Raw genomic sequence first — 18,784 nt, 5'->3', positions numbered from 1 at the left:
GCAAAAGTCGAGCCTCAGCCTTTTTCAGTTGCTTCAACTCCCCCCAACACTACTACACCTAAACCCTTGTGATGCCCCACCCCCTCCCCTCTAAGATACTCCCACCATCCACTGGTGCTATGTATGGGCCAAGTGTGGGTAAGGGATGGTGAGGGGCGTGTGTGGGGGGCTGAGGGTACAGCTGCAGCGACTTGGATGACTGAGATGTAAATGCCTCCCTTTCAAAAACCGTTCAGAGTATCAGTACATAGGCTCTGGCCAATTAGGGCGCAGCAGGCACTAAAATGGCCAAGCCAATGGCTGAGTGTCTGCACAGTATATAAGCAGGGAGCAAAGACCTCCAGACTTGGGTGACCCCTATTTCGGCTGTGGTGAACAGATCTGATCCCAAGGACTGTTATCTCTGTACTTGTCTGGTGTGCAGGTAAAGAAATATCACACAGATTATTAGGATTGCAGAGTTTAAAGGAGGAGGAGCAGATAATTGGAGACGCGTGGATTCAGAGAAAATGGCAAATGGCAAAATAATTATATTGCCTGCTTTTTATCTTCTGGAGGAAGACTTTTGGAGTCAATATCCATTATGAAATCAAAGGATAAATGCACAACAGTTGCTGGGATGTTTGAATCCATATGATGCATTTCAGGAAAAAAAGAGACTTACTGGGTATCAGAGGTCATTGCATTTTGTCAGATTATTCTCAGTTAAATGAAAAATATGCATGAGCGTGATGTTTATGTACAGCAGTAGCTGCACTGCTGTGGCATTGTTAACTTGTTTGGTTCTCCCATTTGGACGCTGATTTATGTGAACAGGTGCTTCACAGTTTGAGCCATGTAAGAGAGACTGCCTGAAGGTCCTGTAATTGATTTCATCCGTTTAAGAGTTACACTTTTAACATGGCTTTTTTAGCTTTAAGTTAAAAAGACAGTTGTTCTTTGCAATGTGATTACAACATCAAAGATGTTAATTTCATAAACAAGTATGGCCACTGGCAAAATGTTAAACTGCAGTCACTACAGATCACATTTCATGTGACGTAGTAAGTGCGTCATTGCACGCATCAGTTTTCTATTATGCGTGTGATCAGACGATCAAAGCAATAGGAAACAAATTACAAAAAGGCAACATGAATATGTTTATAGATAATTTTTAGTAAATGGATCTTGTTGGACTGTGGTGGAATGGACTGGAGGGAGGCGTGGCTGCATCTTCTCAGGAGTTCAGCATAGTGACAACTTAAAGTGATGTACTAAGTGTTTGATCCTGTGTGGTGAGCCATGATACAAGTGTGATACAAAGAAGGCGCTGAGTATTTTCAGAGGGAATCTGTATGTATAACATGATTAGCAAAGACTTGTTCATGTGTATTTATGTGTTAACATGCAAACTGGAGAGCTGCAGCCGTGATTGTGTCAACATAAAATCTCAATGCTACTCGTATATGCTAAGAACATTTTAAAGAAAGGGTATACAGGCAGACCTACTGATGCTAAAAATACCCATCCAACACTCACTCCTCCCCCTCTTCTATTTCAACTGGACATTTGATCTGTTGGAAACTGAGTGACACTTGTCACCAGAATTCCTCTGCCAACATTTAAACTCTCTGCAGCTGTCTTGCAGAATATCCCATATCTCTGAATGCTGAGCATTTTTCCTGGATCTTCAGATCACCATGTTTTTAGATCATTTTGAGCCTCCATTGAAGTTTCTCATCATGTGTTTACTTCTCTTTGCAGTGTTAGAAAAGCAATCATGCCTTTCGGAAACACCCACAACAACTTCAAACTCAACTACAAAGTTGAGGAGGAGTTCCCCGACCTGTCCAAGCACAACAACCATATGGCCAAGGTCCTGACCAAGGAGATCTATGGCAAGTTGAGGGACAAGCAGACACCCAGTGGCTACACCCTGGATGATGTCATCCAGACTGGTGTTGACAACCCCGGTAAGACATTATTTAGACAAAACTTCCTTTTCATCAATCATAAAATCACCAAATTAAATATGCATTATAAGCTTGCCTCACTCTGGACAGAACTTACACTCTGTCTTCTAACTTACAATCTTCTAATCTCCTTTAATCTTCAGGTCACCCCTTCATCATGACTGTTGGCTGTGTCGCTGGTGATGAGGAGTCCTATGAGGTCTTCAAGGATCTGCTGGACCCCGTCATCTCTGACCGTCATGGTGGATACAAGCCCACTGACAAGCACAAGACCGACCTGAACTTCGAGAACCTGAAGGTGCAGTAACCCCATTGAAGCAAAGACCCTAACCTACTTAGAAAACTCTGAAATTAACAAGTCGATCATGTGCCTTTGACTTTAAAGACTTACATAGACTTGCAGATATTTAACCAAATACACCTGCACACCTTCAACTAGAGAAAACTAAATAATCAGATGATGATGCTATGTTTGTGATCTCTTGTTATGTCTTGTTATTAGGGTGGTGACGACCTGGACCCCAACTATGTTCTGTCCAGCCGTGTCCGTACTGGCCGCAGCATCAAGGGATTCACCCTGCCCCCCCACAACAGCCGTGGCGAGCGCAGACTTATTGAGAAGCTGTCCGTTGAGGGTAAGATATCAATAGTTTGAGTAAATCAGTATGCAAGACAGTGGGGCAGTGAGCCTGGGCCTAAACAATAGGCTGCTCACAAGTATTAGTGAAGAAAGTGTAAGTGATTAGAAAGTGTCATTCACGGATTAGAGGTAAAATATACTTTGATGCCCAACAAGGAAAGCTGATATCTACTTTTGTGAAAGAACATGCAATCTCCTAACTGTACATGCATTTCTCCAGCTCTGACCAGCCTGGATGGCGAGTTCAAGGGAAAGTACTACCCCCTGAAGTCCATGACTGATGCTGAGCAGGAGCAGCTGATCGCTGATCACTTCCTGTTTGACAAGCCCGTCTCCCCCCTGCTGACCTGCGCCGGTATGGCCCGTGACTGGCCCGACGCCAGAGGCATCTGGTGAGTATGACCTATCACTGTCAGCAGAAGCCAGCTGTGAAAACACCTCACCATTTTCTCACTAAGCCTCTGTTTTATCCTCTGCATTTATCTCTTACCAGGCACAACGACAACAAGACCTTCTTGGTCTGGGTGAACGAGGAGGATCACCTGCGTGTCATCTCAATGCAGAAGGGTGGCAACATGAGGGAGGTCTTCAGGCGTTTCTGCGTCGGCCTGCAGAAGGTACACAATGATAGCTGGTCAAAACAAGCCCTGTCTGAGCTCAGTAAAAACAGTGTGGATGTTTTCTCTGACTCTCCTCCTTCTTTACCCACCAGATTGAGGCTATCTTCAAGAAGCACAACCACGGATTCATGTGGAACGAGCATCTCGGCTACGTCCTGACCTGCCCCTCCAACCTGGGTACCGGCCTGCGTGGTGGCGTCCACGTCAAGCTGCCCAAGCTGAGCACACACCCCAAGTTCGAGGAGATCCTCACCAGGCTGCGTCTGCAGAAGCGTGGCACAGGTATGCACATATACACCCTTTAGATTGTACACCTGCCGGTCAGATTCAGCAGACTCACAGCATTCTGCATCGTGAAGTGTGTTATCTGTATCTGATCCCTTGTTCTTCCTCCTCTTTAAAGGTGGTGTGGACACTGCCTCCGTCGGTGGTGTGTTTGACATCTCCAACGCTGACCGTCTGGGCTCCTCTGAGGTGTACCAGGTCCAGCTGGTGGTTGATGGTGTCAAGCTCATGGTGGAGATGGAGAAGAAGCTGGAGAAGGGAGAGGCCATCGACAGCATGATCCCCGCCCAGAAGTAAAAAGGAACAATCTTACCTTTTTCTCAAGACCATTCATGTGCAATCGAGCCAGCTGACGGGCATGCAGAGTAAACAGCTGCTCACCTAGAGACTCTTGACTCTGCTCACCTCTTTTTCTTCCTTCCAGCTTTTTTTCCCTCTGTCCTTTTTTTTCATGTTCTCCCGTGTTGGTTGGTAACATCCTGGGATCAGCCTGCACTGAGCTGGGCTTGCCTAGCAAAAGTGGCATCACCTACTTTTTGTTATAAAAAGTAATGATTATTGAAGTTGTTCATACTGCTCAATAAAAACGTGGCCCATGAAACAAGAACATGAATCATTTTGGTCTTTTGTGCTGCAGCATGGGATACATTACAAATGTACAATTAGTTTCAGAACTTATGAGTATATCTTCACATATTAATACCAGCTTGTCATATGATCAAAAGTTATTTCGAAATATTCAAATTTAGATACCTTGTGTACCATAACTATGAAAACAAGACACCAAAGTGAAGGAAAAAATGCCAACATCAGTGAATTTTATTAATCTTCAGCTCCATGTTCTCCTTATATACCACAACCACTCAAGCTCAGTTTACAGTTTGTTTCTGAGGGGAGGAATTAAACAGTAGAGTAGTGTAAAATTACTCATACAGGTCAAACTGTGTATGTTCTTCAGTCTCATTAAGTTGCTTTTGCATATAACATCAACTGTTTCCAAAGTCCACTTTGAAACGACAGTGCATGTTAAATACTGAGCCCCTGGAATTGTAATACTGTACCATCCACCATCTAAACCACACCAGCGACACATTGTCTCTGAGCAGGTATAACAAGCATTTACTCAACACTCAGGTCAACAAAACTCTTTTCAAGAATTTTTCACAGTAGATTCCACCTAAAAGCAAAGTTCATCCATCTTATACTAAGAGTGAGTTGTTTTACACGAAGTTATTTGCTTTTTAGCCCATTTCACTTCAATTATTTCCACTGAAATGCTCTGCAAACAACCTGATTTCATATTTGCGATCAGGAGACAGTGACAGTAACGTTTCTATGGCTTGAATGCAACCCAGGGCTTTCAACATGTCAGGGACCTCTAAGGATCTTGTGTCAATTTAAGTTTAAATGGCAATGCAGTTAATAAACTGCACAATTTACTCCCAATGTAAGTTCTGATCTAAAACTGACCATTTTTCTTACATACTGTACGTTTGTGATACATTTCATGGCATATCTAAATACTTTGAAGAACCCAGAAGCTGCCCTGAATGTACTGAACCTATCTTCTGGCAAACAAGGTGGAGTGAAGTCACTGTATTTCACCAAGCCTTCCTGTTTGTTTTTGTGAAAGGGGGAAGAACCTGGCGCCACATCTAGCACCATTTGTCTGTATCAATTCATGTCTAAAAACCGACCGTATCTGCTATTCACAAAGCTTCCAGTCCTAGGTGTGCATCATATTTCATTTTTTCCCCTAAAACCCAAACTCTGAAGTCATGCAGGATTGCAGGTTGGTTTTGTTCCCCATTGTCACTGACAGAAACTGCTTTAAACTAGAATTACTTCCCTTGCTCTAGCTATAAATAAACCTTGAGCTCTAAGATATATACTATATTCATATATTTTATATACAGCCACCAACTGACTGATATAAATCCTGTTTTTTTTAATGATATTATTCTAAAAAATAAATAAAGTACCTGTGCAAATATCCACAAATTGAAGTGTTTCACATTTAAGACATTGGCGCCCTCCAGTGGCTAGTTCTGGGTATTACCTATACAGGTACACTGGAAGGAGCTGATTCAAGTCAAAGCAAAGTGCATTGAGGTCTATATTACCTAATGCTAATATACACCACAATGAGAAAGGTCCAAGGGACAGGACAATGACAGATTCCTGGTGTCCATATTGGTGTCTGCTTCTCACCCCAAAGGAGGAGGACAAGTCAAACCCAGTCTCCTCTGTTGGGCTCTATGAAGCAGCACACACCAAACAGGACTGAGAAGATGTCATACATGGGTCTACAACGTGAGAGTGTGGATGATGGCTGAGTGTTTCCCTGCGCAACGAGAAAACAGGGTCTCAAACGAAGGGTCAAGGAAAGCCAAAAGCTCTTCGTGACGATAGAAAAAGTTGGTGGTACATACGAAGGTGGTGGACAGCGAAGGTTGGCGTCCCTTTTAAATGTAGGGAGTTGGGGAGTTTCTGATGGGTGGGAAAGGAAATGGGGGTGTGGGGTATCAGGGGAGTGGGTGTTGGTTTTGGGTCACCATGAGCAAAGCCACAACTGAGAGATAGTATTAACAGTAAATCAGCAGCCAAACAACATGATCTCTGTAGCCTACGTAAATATCACAGTACGTTATTCACTAAAAACAGGGAAGGAGAATAGAAAGCTTTCTCAGTTTTTTCTGTCTCTCTCTTTTTTATCTTTTTTTTTTTACATTAAATATGTACTGTATGAAGGCGCTGGGGGTAGTTCACTTTAAAGGCAACTGGACTAACAAGAAGAAAACACTGTCCACACTGCCTTCATCGTGCCTTTCCAGAACACTCCCCCCTGATCCCCAACAGCCCACAGTCATCAATAATGGACAGACAAGTTAATATACTGTGCCACAAGAAGAAGAAGAGGGTGGACATTTGTGAGTGTATGTTTCTCTTTCTCTGTGTGTGTTTGTGTGTGTGTGTGTGTGTGTGTGTATGTGTGTGTAAAGGTGAGTGTGTAATCTGAGAGGTTTTGCTGCTTGGCTGATCCACTTTTGGTGTTTCCCATCGACATACTGAGATGATGACTGAGGTGAGATCACATGGTGCAGAACAGAACCGAAGAACTGCATTGCACTGAAAATCAACCAGACTTGTGTTATTTTGTGGTGGGACAACTGACCGCTTTCAAGGGCAAGGTTTGAAAGATTTGAATGATTGAGGGCTTCGAGTTGGAACATTTCTTCTATGTATGTGTCACTGCTGCCATGTCTTCAGTACAATGCTTTTGAAGAAAAGGTAAAGGGATGAAACGAGGTGGGAGGTTGGAAAATCCAAACAGTTTGAACAAGTTTTACTGACGATGACCTGTGCTGACAGACAATAAATCCAGCCAACCAAAGAGCAGAGAGATTTTCTCTGAAAGGTTATCTGCTGTGTGCATGTGAAGGCCTTCTTAAGTCCATTTCATCCTGTTGCAGAGCCAGCATAACTTACATAATGACAACAATCATATGAAAGTTATACCACCTTATAATATTTCACTAAATCAACTGTATTAATTTAATTTTGATATCGGTGCTGCAAAAATATAAAATGGAGCATGACTTACTGCACCATAATATCATCTTTTTTGTGTGCATGAAAATTGAGCTAACTAAGGGGCTTGTTTCTCAAAAAAACATCTACATTTTTTTTATTTCTGCTCATCCCATGCAGAGAAATGTGAAAAAAATGTGATTGAGAGTCACCAGTTCATGAAGCTGAAACTCATTAGTGTCAGAGTCAGCCTCTGATTGGCTGTTTCAAATGTCTGTCAACCCAGCTCCCACTGACCTTAATCCAGTGCTGTCGTCACTGCTGTATGTACACAAATCAAAGCAATGCAGCCCTCAGCGGCTGCTTGTTGGACCATCTCCACGTTTGTGCATGTTATTGTCCCAAGGTGATGAAAAGTCAGCAGATAATCATGTCATTGGTAAGGAAGAAAAAACATGAATGGTGTACATAAAGGTGACATATCAAAGAACATTTTTTTTTAAAAAAGGACTGGCTGGTCAATGATGACCAATACACAAGAGATGAATTTTCTCTGTAGTGGTGAAAGTGACAGTGGGTAAAAACAATGATCAGAGCAATAAATAACAAAATAAAGAGTCATTATGGCTAGAGTAGCAATAAAAAATATTCAACTAGATTCCGTCTGATCCAGGTCCAGTGGGTGCAGTCGCACAGTGAAGAAGTTGGCTGAGCTGGGTGGGGTGATTGGGTGGAGGGGGGGTGGGGGTGCCTCAGTCTGTGTGTCTTTACGGGTCAGGTGTGTGTGTATCTGTGTGTGTGTGTATGGGGGGAGGGTAGTCATGAAAGAGACAGAAGGAGAAGTCTTTTCTCTCGGGTCCAGCCCCTCGCCTCTTCTCACATACACATACACACTCACTCACACAAAAACACACACTCATACACAAGCACACCCTCCGTTCAAAGTTCGAGGTCCTTGGAGATTTGGGTGGCAATGTCCCGAAAAGCTAGTGGTGCCCCCCAGAGTCGCGTGTAGCGCACCCCGTTAGAAGTCTCGGAGGCGCCCGTGGATAGATGGCACACCTCGGCCTCAAAAGCCACGCGGCCCCCTGCCACGCCATGGGTGCAGGAGAGCAGAAAGGGGCCGGCATGGTGGACCTGGCAGCCACATCCAAGCGCCGCCTCCCGCAGAGCCAGTACCACCTCCGCAGGGTCCCGCCGCCCACCGCCTCTCAGATCCCAGCCACGTCCGACGGCCCGGGGCTCGGACGCTTTTTGATACCCAGGTAGATGGCAACTAGGGAGATGTGAAAAAAAATCAGATACATGCTCAGACCTTGCGATAACATTAGAAATCAGAAATGATCTATCACCTATTTTCTAAGTGCTGTCTATGCAGCTGGAACACACTTACTGACCTTGTGACCGCAAATCTCCTGATTCCCTCAGATTCATTTGTGACCCTGTAGGACAAACAGACAGCGTAAGAGGTAATCCACTAGAATACAATGAGCCTTACGACCAACCCATGAATCTCAGATGAGATGGTATTCAGCAATGGATATTACACAGTGAGACCAAGCAAGCATCAACAACAAGCACGCGATGTGCGGAACAGTGTGTCCTGACTGATCTCACCTTACAGGATGGAAAAGTTTTCTCATTCACTAATTTTAAAGCATGCAGGTATAAATGCAGTCCTTTGACTTTATAATCGCTCCTGTGCATGGTACTACAGTGCACATCCCCATCCATTATTCACAAAAACACACGGAATAAACATTTAATGACTTCCAACCCATGAACTACAAATACAAAATGAAAACGCCATTTCAAAGGGTATATTTATGCACTGCATGGTAAAGACGTAAAAGACTCAATGAGGTATTTCTCTATTGATGATTACAATCATCCTGCAAAAAACAATAACTCAAAGTTAAAAACTAAAATCAAATGAATTTTCCTTGATTGCAACCATGCTCGAAACCAAGTGTGTGATCTTGACAGTGTGAAGATGATTAACAAGTCATGCAGACAAGCAATAATTCATAAATAGAGGAATGAAAAAGCCAGGCAGGCATTCATAGACTTAAGTAATTTCAGTGTGACCAGGCAGACAAATGGGGCAGCACAGGCAGACAAGAAAGAAGCGAGAGACATGGGAACTTACTAACTGTTTTTGATCCTTGTGGAAGAGTACAACCCGAGACTGATTTGTTTGAGCCCTGGCGCTTGGATGGGTCAAGGTTGACCCTGATACCGTGACAGGGGGGGAAGCAGAACGAGATGAAGGTGGAGAAAAAGAGGGAATACAGGGTAAGAGTGGGGGGGGTGGGGGGTAAGAGAGAATATAATTGAATAACAGGAGAGCAAGTGGTGGAAAAGAGCGCAGCGCAGGAGCTGATTGGCAAGGATAAAGCTGAGGTTTGATAAGATTAGACATGTGTGATTATGACGACTGGGAGGGAGAGGGGAGCAGAGGATAATCCAGGGCCACAGAAGAGCTCGCCAAAAGGCCTACATGAGTAAAATGTTCTGATAAGCATGGATCCATACCCAGGTTGTGCTCAAGCTGAAAAGCAGAAACTTCACAACATCGCAGCATGATTTTGTATCAGATTTGACTTCCTTGGTTTGTCTTCAGTGGACATATTTTACATATGAGCTGACATTCTGTCGAGCAACTTACACTCACTGCAACAGCAGAACAAGCCTCAAATCCTAAAAATCCAAAAATCTGAAGGTGCCAAAAAGTAAGGAATGCAAACATCAGGCTTTTGTTGCCCATGCAAGAAGATATAGGGACAAGAAATAGAATAAAAGCTACAAAGTAGTGTAAAGAGTTATGAAGGACTGTAGCAACTGATAAGGTAATAAGAGCTGCATAAATTTATCAAAATGAAAAAGTCCCCTTTAAATAAGTTGGAAGTGTAAAAAAAATAAACATATTAGTCAACTTGTTAATATTATCTGACAAGTCATGCAAGTCATACAAGTCATTATATTAACTAGCCTACTACTCTAAGTTATGACAGCAACAGCTAGAAGGAATAGTTTGACATTTTGTGAAATACGCTTATTTGCCTTCTGGCAGAGAGTTAGATGAGAAGAACGATACCACTCATGTCAGTACACTAAATGTGAAGCTAAAGTCAGGAGACGGTTAGCTTAGCTTAGCAGAAAGACTGGAAACCAGCAGAAACAGCTAGCATGGCTCTGTCAAAGTTCAAAAATACACCTACCAACGATAAGTTGTATCTTTGTGTTTCTCATTTTTTCAATCCGCACAAAAACCAAAGTGTAAAAAGGTTAGTGAGCTTTACAGGTGCTGGTAGGGTGATTCTTTTACCTTTGAACAAAGCCTGGCTGGCTGTTTCTTCCTTCTTGCAGTCTTTATGCTAAGCTAACCTAACAAACTGCTAGACATAGCCTTATATTCAATGGACAGACATGAGACTTTTGGCCAGAAAGCAAATAAGCTTATTTTCCAAATGTCAAAGTATTCCTTTAACATGTGTGACATGCAGCGTGCATCTACCTGCGAGTGAGTTTGGAGGTCAGCTTGGTGAAGAGGTTGGAGGTTGCCCTGGTGCGGGCGTGGGGCAGCGGGCTGGCGTCATGATGAGACAGGGTGGGTGAAGTGGGTGGAGCAGAGTAAACCGGGGGGCCACGGTCCCTCAGCTGTCCCCCATGAAAGGTGCTGCGGATTGTGGAGCCTCGGGTCAGGCGGCATCGGTCTGAAGAGGAAGAGGAGGAGGCAGCTCCGGCCCCAGAAATGCTGAGCGTGGAGGGAGACGCTGCAGGCAAGCGGTGGCCAAGAGAGCTGCAAAGAAGAAACAGAAAAAGGAGAAATTAATTTAGCCCGGTCATCAGGTCCTTTTTACCCTTTTTGAGTTTCTTAAAATGCTTAAAGAGATCTATTTATCATTTCAATAGATAAAAGCCCTTGAAATAAAAAGCAAGACTGCTATAAGTATCCATGGATTTTTCAACATATCAAATTGTGTTCTTTGACAATAGTCCCACTCAAATTTCTTCAATTAGAAAAGAAATTAGAATTATTTAAAGGAGCATGTCATCATCAGGTGTGGACGTCAATCTGCAATATTACCTAAACTGAAGTAAAGCATTTCAAATGCACTGCATACTGGAAGAGAAAATGCAATTTTTCTGCTGGCTGTTTATACCTGTTTTTACAATTCATCTGACATCTGATCCCTGCACACCAACATACTGAACAGCTACACTCCCTATACAGCACAATAACTGGCCCCCTGGCTATATGTTTATTTTAGTTTCAAGTTTTCACACACATTGACTTTCTCCAGGAACTGGCATCAGCAACAGAATCTGGTATGTCTCTAGAGACCATTGTCTTTAAAGTCCCCCTCCACTCAAAACTGTGTTTTTTTTTATTGTTCTTCACTTGGATGTTTGAGCTTCACTGTGCAGAATGATGTGTATGCAGAGTTTGACACAAGAAGGCTGTTTTCACATTCATCTGCTGAAGGAGGAAAGTTTCTCTGTGCTCACATTAAATCTGAGTTTAAGGTGTGTACCTATGAGCATGATTTGTGATATCACAACTACAACTTACACAAGTGTGATGTGGAAACTTAAAGCCTCCAGTGCACACACACTGGGAATGTACTTTACAGTGAAGTAGGAGACATCTTGTGTCCAACAGTTAAAACTTTTAAGACATAAAATATTTGCATGTTGATAGATTCTGGATTTTTCAATGAGAGAGGAGTAAATGTAAGTTTTCAAGTGGATACATTTTTCAACTTTTTTGTGGAAAAATCCTTTTCAGACAGAAGTTATTATTCAAGACAGAGTATTTTTATACATCATAAAAATGTCTGCAGGGGATCTTTAAGCTATGCCAGCTTCTAATACTTAACATCTATAAAGATGGAAGAAATGTTTCCACCGTTGTCTGACTTTGTGGATGCAGGCATAATGTTAGTAGAGCTGTAGAAACAGAGACGGCAAGCTTCCAAGACACAAAGTGCACAGGGAAATTCTATTTCAGATTTTCACACGTACTTCTAACAGCACAACTGAAGGTGACAACTGCTACCTCTTAAAGTGGATATTATCAGGCAAAATAATTGAAGCATCCATCTTGCACCACCTTTTCAAATTTTATGTACAGTTTAAGCCTTGAGAGTTTATATTGTTAGCTGGACCAGCCATGGACCAGCCCTATAACCCTGAATGTTCATTACTGACTGACTGATTGACTGACCACTGAGTGATGAAGTTACACCATTGGTGCAACTGGCCCAGTGTTGGAGATTCCCCATTGGCCGTTGCTCTTTCAAAATGAATTGGTGTGAACAGTTTCTATTACATCCTCAGGGGGCGTTTACAGTGGAGTCCGGAGCGTAGCTCACTCTCAGTGGGACTGAGAGTGAACGTGGTCCCAAAATAAGTTTTAAAATCACACATTTACCGGCTGAAGCGTCTCTCAGAGGCTCATTGACAGAAGTACCAATCCGCAGATACAAAGAGACACGACGCATCCACTTTACCAGCCTGCATGACGGCATAGCAAACATCGTTAGCATAGCCATGCCGTGCTGTGTGTAGCCAGACTGTATAAAAATAATGTGTTGCTGCAGTGTTTCCAGTTTAACAACACTGTGCTTGGCAGGTGACAGGTGTCTTTATAGTGTTTGTGTGCTTTGAAAGACTTCATGGCGCAGATATAAAGTCTCACAGCAGATGGACTGTTAGCCTAGCATGCTAATCCTATGTAAACGAATGGATGAGATCATATGTTTACAGACACCTGCAGATAGAAACAGATGACAGTAGGGGTAGTTAACAGATATTTACAATAGTTATAACTAAAATTAAAATAAGTTCTATTTCAAATCAAACATCTGAAGATATGAGTGGAAAGTATTGTTCTTGCAACCCTTTTTTTTTTTGACTCAAATGTTGCCATGTCATCTGATATGCTACTTCACTTTAAATATTACTGGGACCACTACAGAAAATTGCAGAGGAACATCTAATATCCAGGTTTTTACATCATAGACACTACCACTGAGTATCCCTGTAACAAATTGGCCACAATTACGCATGTTATGTCCACCATACACAGTCCAGCCACATACTAGATTTTGACCATTTGTGCTCCATCAAGCAGTTAGCACCTACTGACTCGAAATATCAGATGCCACTGTATCTATGAAATATCTGTACAAACAAATATGAATATTTAAACCCCCAACACAAAGTGGTACCTGTTGTCTTTGCCGTTCTGCAGAAGAGAGTGCCTGTCAGCGCCCGAGCGGTCTGTGCACACATATGTATTCCGGCGTGTCATGGCACTTCCAGGGATGTTATTCTACAGAGAGAGATATAAGGTAAGAGGCAGGTACTAGCTAAGAGTCATTTTGTTGTTCAGTGGAATGAAATCCACTACATGACTATGTCTCAATATATGTTTAAAACATTATACTAGCAGCATGACACATCTGTTTATTTCACAAAAATATCTGTAATTGGATTGATATCAGGAGTAACCAGGTTTACACTGAAAGCTGTTAAAAATGCTGTTAAAGCTGTTTTTTATGTTAAATTCTTCTACTGTCATTTATAGTTTATCATTTATAAGTGCTTTAAATGTTTAGCTCCTCACAAAATATACAAAATATTTTTATCTTCTCTAAATTAATCAAATGATAAGACATGATTTTTATTTCAACTCCACCCTAAACTGATTTGAAATACAAGCTGTGAAATATTTAATGGGCTGGGTGAAGGTGGAAATACAACGGGATGTTTTAACAGCGGCAAAATAAAAGTCAGAATTGCAGGCCCAGGTTAATGTTAAGTTGGTCTTGAGTGCAAACAGTGAGAAAGCTACTGACAATAAACAGGCCATAACAGCTCACTAGGTGTTGTTGCATTTTTTTGTGGTTGTGCATGCAGTGGGAGGAGGTCCTGATGAAAATAAAGTAACTGAGAAAAAATGAAAATGTGAATGACAAAAATTTGAAAATTTTGCAAGAACTTTTGAGATGGTCCCTAACTTCAGTTTCTCAGTTCTTGTCTTCTGTCAAGTCAAGAAAAAGGGCCAGGTTTCATGAGGTAAAAATACCACATGTGCAACATCAGTCAAGCTTCATCCTGAACTGCACAACAAATCTGATGAAAACTTATTGTTATTGGAGAATTGATCCTCGCTGAATGTCTGAATGTCAAACTCAATATCATCTATATCTTTGTGTTTTTTTGTTTACATTTTGGCAAATCTGAGTCAAGCTGTAGTTCCTGTTCACACTGTACAGTCAAAAATCACCTGGATTGCTTTGATACTGAAGAAAAACTCTGAATCCGATGGTTATAACATTCATAGAGGTTTCCCTCAAAGACATTGGTGCCAATTGTAAAGAGTGAGTTCCACTTATTGTAGTAATGCAGGTTTGGCCTGGACCCCTTTTTCTGATGCTTCAGGAACATCAAAGTCTCCTTCCCTGAAAAGGAAATATAGTGCTTACCGTGGTGGCAGTCATGTCTTTGCGGCGATCTGGGATCTCAGACTTGTTGGGGTTGTTGGCACTGCTGACCATTGGGCTGGAGGGAGGGAGGCTATGGCTTCCCATCACGCTGCAACTGGCCTTACGTGAAGGCATTCGTCCCTCCCGCAGTTCCCGGTCGCCTGTGCTGGTCGGGCTCCGTTTGGGGTGCATGACGGGCATGGAGGGCCCGCCTTTGTTGTGGAGGACAGCAGAGCGCAGACATACAGAGACTCATATAAGGAATATTCTGCATATACAGTGGGATATGCAAGTGAAAAATGATCCATACAGCTAGTAAACAGCCTATGCATGATCTGGCACATGAAGCAGCCTGATCTTATTAACAATAACCCAAATAAGCTCTTGTTCCATTCAGGAGCATCCAGGTAAGACACTTGGAATAGTTTATTATATTGATTAACTGTTTATGTAACTATGTTTTCTTGTTGGTTTAAACATTATCCTAACAGACTGTGAAAGCAAGTCTTCCTATACTGTATCAACTCTTCAGGTGTGATTACAAAATGCATTTTTATATGAAATTTTACCTTTTCAGTTGATTCATGGAAAAGTGTCTCAGGTAGAGCTTTATTTCGTGCCTCACTAGCTGCCATACCACCTAAAGCATTAAGAGGTAAGAGGAGAGACTCACAGAAGTCGCTGTGTCGTCGCTGCCTGTGGTAGGTGGAGGCACCGCGCTGGGTCTTGCTATGTGAGGAGGAGGTGGAGGAGGAAGAGGAGCCAGTGGCTGAGGAGTGCTTGTTGGTCCCATTGGTGATGGGGCTGGGTCGTACCCTCGCCAGGGACAGGCTACTAGCTGTGCGAGTCTCACTGCCGTCCTATAAAGTCATAGAGATACTGGATTGAAAGGTGTGACCCGATAAATGGTATCTGAAGATTTCTCCCCAAAAAAACAATACAATAATGTACATTTACAAGAAACAGGTCAGCCTGGTATTTCACTCATTACAAGTTACTCTGGCTAGTATGTCAGCTAAATACTCAATAAGCATAAATAAATATTAGGTAGATCTATACAACTCACATCGCCTTTACGGCCCAGCAGTAAGTAGGTGGCGGTGACCTCATTGTATTTCTGATTGAGCAGAGAGTCTTTGATTTCCTCTGGAGTGAAGCCCATCCCGACCATCACCTCTGAGGCACAAAAACAACCAAATATGAAAGGTAAGGACAGAGACAGTGATATAAAACATGTTGTAACTTGATAAATTTATCATGGAAAAGACCTCTTAGTACACTCTTTGAACCAGAATGGCGGGCAGGCTGACCGCCAGGATGTAAGCTGCAGTAGTAGTGGCCCAGCTGACTCACCTATGCGAGCTGGATCACTGTAGTCTTCAACAGGTTCTATATGGGGCTTCAGATCGTCCCCATCATACCCTGAATTTATCCACTTGTCCTTCATGACTTGCTGTAGAAACAGAAACACAGACAAACCTCAGCTGGGTTTGAATTTCACATGAGGTCAATTACGCCGTCTGTGTTGCATGTTTGGAACTCCTCACCTCCAGAGTGCACCGTTTGGAGGGATTGAGCACCAGGAATCGGCGAAGGATCCCCTCACAGTCTGTGGACATATAGAAGGGCACGCGGTACTTTCCCCTCAGCACACGCTCCCTCAGCTCCTGTTGGCCACATCCACCGCATGTTACATAGACAGCACATTTAGAATTCAACAAGCAAGAACAAGATGTAGCTTAAGACAAACCAGGTACCAACACACCTTTTAAAGATGCCACAAGAGGAACTCAACAGTCACGACACATCTCCAAATCATCTAAGCCAGTAGTAGAAATTCCAACTTTTCCCACTCATAAAGGTCACTCTGTTCATTTATGTTGAACTCTTACATACAACTTATTCAACAGTACATACAAGAATTCCACACTAGTCTGAAGTTCTCTGATAAGACTAGTTAGACTGATGTAATAGTGTCTGTTGCATAAAAATGTAAATCCCCAGGTCGCTCACTGCAGGCAGTATGCTGGGGTGCGGTCAGATATGAGAGGGGTTAAATGCACATTTGTCTCCACCCTCTGGTAGAGCTCTAGGGGGTCACTCATTGCCATCTGCTGGATTTTGGATAGAAAGTCCTACTACAAGGTACAGAATGCAACCGAAGAGAAGACAGAGGATAATCCTTTCTCACTACTATTCATCAGTGGGGGTAACATTTAGAGGGTAAATTATTTTTAAAAAGGCCAATATTAGGTATTATGTTCATCTGTTATATATCTATACATGTACAAATGAGCAGATATAATGCATAAAAACCTGTTTTGGCAAAACTGATTATAAAACACTAAATGTAACTTGGTCTGTTAACTGACACTGAGGCTAAACTGCATAAAAAGGGAAGCCACATTAACAGTTTCTTCTTTTAAGTCAATCCGCATTGATGTAAGTGTGTTTCATCAAGACACATACAGAACAAACTGTACATGCACATATTAACTGTAACTGCACACTGTTCTACAAGTATACACACAGAAAAAAAGCTTTAATAATCCCATTGTACACTGACTTCACAGCACCAAACAGCAGACAGACAAGATTAGTGACTAGCTGGTGAACATAATGGCGCATTTAGCAACTAAGGAGATTTCCTGCAGGAGTTGGTGGAGACCAAAACAGAGAGAATATTGGACTTACATTCGTCAGTGGCCAGAAACACGACTCCAACTGAATGCTGATGTTGCTCTGTGCTCTGTGTCTGTACGCCACTTTTTACAATATTTTTTATAGAAAAAAAAGGTCGCAATTCAGCAGTAATTTCATGCAAAACTAAAAATTTGAACTATAAACTTTTAGTCAGTGAACATTATAAAACAATTCATATAAACAAAAACATTTTTTTCCAGGAAACCACTGGAAATGAGGAACAAGAAGAGAAACTAGGAGAGACACAGGTCCTGGACCACATTCAGAACCAGGCCATCATATCCACACGTCACACACTGAGCCATGACTGAGTCACCAGGATGCCACTACATCCCTGGATTAGATTCAGACTTTATTCGAAGGCCCACGTATTTGCCCTTTGCACTGGCTGGGCCAGGCAGAAATTCTATCATCCACTGTAAACTCATCACCTAAATCTAAGATAACACTTTAAGCAAAGAAAACCACTCAGTGCCAACATGATGCTTAACACAGCATATGGGTTTCATACGGCACCAGAGAATGGTTCATCAGCTATAAAATAACATATATTCATTATATTCAAGGGTTTAATCATAAACAGAGATCTTACAGTGCCTGTGCCAATGTAAAATATTGCACAGCAGCAAAACAGATTGGAAAATACAACATATACAGAAACATGTCAACACTGTTCAAAAGAGCACAGACAATGTTACACACACTTCAAGGCCTATCCTGTTGGTTTCTCCACCTATGATTTTATAGTTGATATGAAGTTAAGATAGAAAATGTAGGAAAACTAAATCAGGTGTAGACAAGTTAAAGAAAAGTGGAAAAACTGAAAAGGCAAATTACAACCATCACCAATTACTTCTGGGCTGTACTGACATTCAAGACAGTAAAAACACAAAACCCTTTAAGAGTCTGAGGATAGATTTTTCATGCTTTTAAAAATCATACAGCAGTCTCAATTTTTAACTCTACCAAATGTAGAGGGTTGTTTGAAACTACTCATTTCAATAAATGTGAACCCATTACTGTTACCATCACTCCCTGAGGAACCGTCCTGTCTGAGTGCACCCAGACAGACAGGCAGTCCCTCCTCCCATCCACTTGCCTTCAGGTTCTGCCCATCAAATGGCAGCGAGCCGCTGACCAGCGTGTAGAGGATGACTCCGAGACTCCAGACATCCACCTCGGGCCCATCATACTTCTTACCCTGGAAAAGCTCAGGGGCAGCGTAGGGCGGCGAGCCACAGAACGTGTCCAGCTTGTTGCCCAGCGTGAACTCGTTGCTGAAGCCGAAGTCGGCGATTTTGATGTTGGCATCAGCATCCAGCAGAAGGTTCTCCGCCTGAGTCATACATACATTGATGCAGAGGAGGAGGAGGAGGCAGGGATTGACAGCAGGAGGAAGGAAGGGTAGAAGAGAACAACACGTTGGGGGAGCAGGAGAGAAAATAATTGGATGGGGGAGGAGAAAGAGGAATGAGGTAAAGTGGAAAAACAGAGGAACAGGAGTTGTGATGGAGAAAAAAAGCGAGAGCGAATGAGACAGATGGGGAGGGGGGTGGT

General features: G+C 42.5%; 2 protein-coding genes across 6 annotated transcripts in view; one reads left to right on the top strand and one right to left on the bottom strand.

Moving 5' to 3' along the window:
- The first annotated feature begins 315 nt into the window (after positions 1 to 315).
- ckma (creatine kinase, muscle a) lies at positions 316 to 4,104 on the top strand. Its single transcript, XM_044370028.1, has 8 exons — positions 316 to 424; positions 1,744 to 1,952; positions 2,096 to 2,250; positions 2,455 to 2,587; positions 2,813 to 2,984; positions 3,086 to 3,209; positions 3,305 to 3,494; positions 3,616 to 4,104. The coding sequence occupies exons 2-8, from the start codon at positions 1,760 to 1,762 to the stop codon at positions 3,792 to 3,794; spliced, it is 1,146 nt and encodes a 381-aa protein (XP_044225963.1). The 5' UTR covers positions 316 to 424; positions 1,744 to 1,759; the 3' UTR covers positions 3,795 to 4,104.
- Positions 3,827 to 18,784, bottom strand: part of mark4a (MAP/microtubule affinity-regulating kinase 4a) — a 29,351-nt gene continuing 14,393 nt past the window's right edge. For 2 of the 5 annotated variants that reach the window (XM_044370026.1, XM_044370027.1), the window contains 11 exons: positions 18,327 to 18,563; positions 16,072 to 16,191; positions 15,878 to 15,977; positions 15,591 to 15,700; positions 15,198 to 15,384; positions 14,525 to 14,736; positions 13,265 to 13,368; positions 10,546 to 10,830; positions 9,178 to 9,260; positions 8,426 to 8,470; positions 8,156 to 8,304 (listed from right to left, as the gene is read on the bottom strand). In XM_044370026.1, the coding sequence (XP_044225961.1) occupies positions 8,240 to 8,304; positions 8,426 to 8,470; positions 9,178 to 9,260; positions 10,546 to 10,830; positions 13,265 to 13,368; positions 14,525 to 14,736; positions 15,198 to 15,384; positions 15,591 to 15,700; positions 15,878 to 15,977; positions 16,072 to 16,191; positions 18,327 to 18,563 (1,548 nt within the window). In that variant the 3' untranslated portion in view covers positions 8,156 to 8,239. Of the gene's footprint in view, positions 8,305 to 8,425; positions 8,471 to 9,177; positions 9,261 to 10,545; positions 10,831 to 13,264; positions 13,369 to 14,524; positions 14,752 to 15,197; positions 15,385 to 15,590; positions 15,701 to 15,877; positions 15,978 to 16,071; positions 16,192 to 18,326; positions 18,564 to 18,784 lie in introns of all 5 variants that reach the window. The other 3 variants (XM_044370023.1, XM_044370025.1, XM_044370024.1) reach the window with 2 other exon arrangements.

This window comes from Thunnus albacares, chromosome 13, assembly GCF_914725855.1.
Source record: "Thunnus albacares chromosome 13, fThuAlb1.1, whole genome shotgun sequence".
Taxonomy (NCBI): Eukaryota; Metazoa; Chordata; class Actinopteri; order Scombriformes; family Scombridae; genus Thunnus; species Thunnus albacares.
The sequence above is the reverse complement of the archived record's forward strand: the minus strand, read 5'-3'. Positions and strand labels throughout refer to the sequence as shown.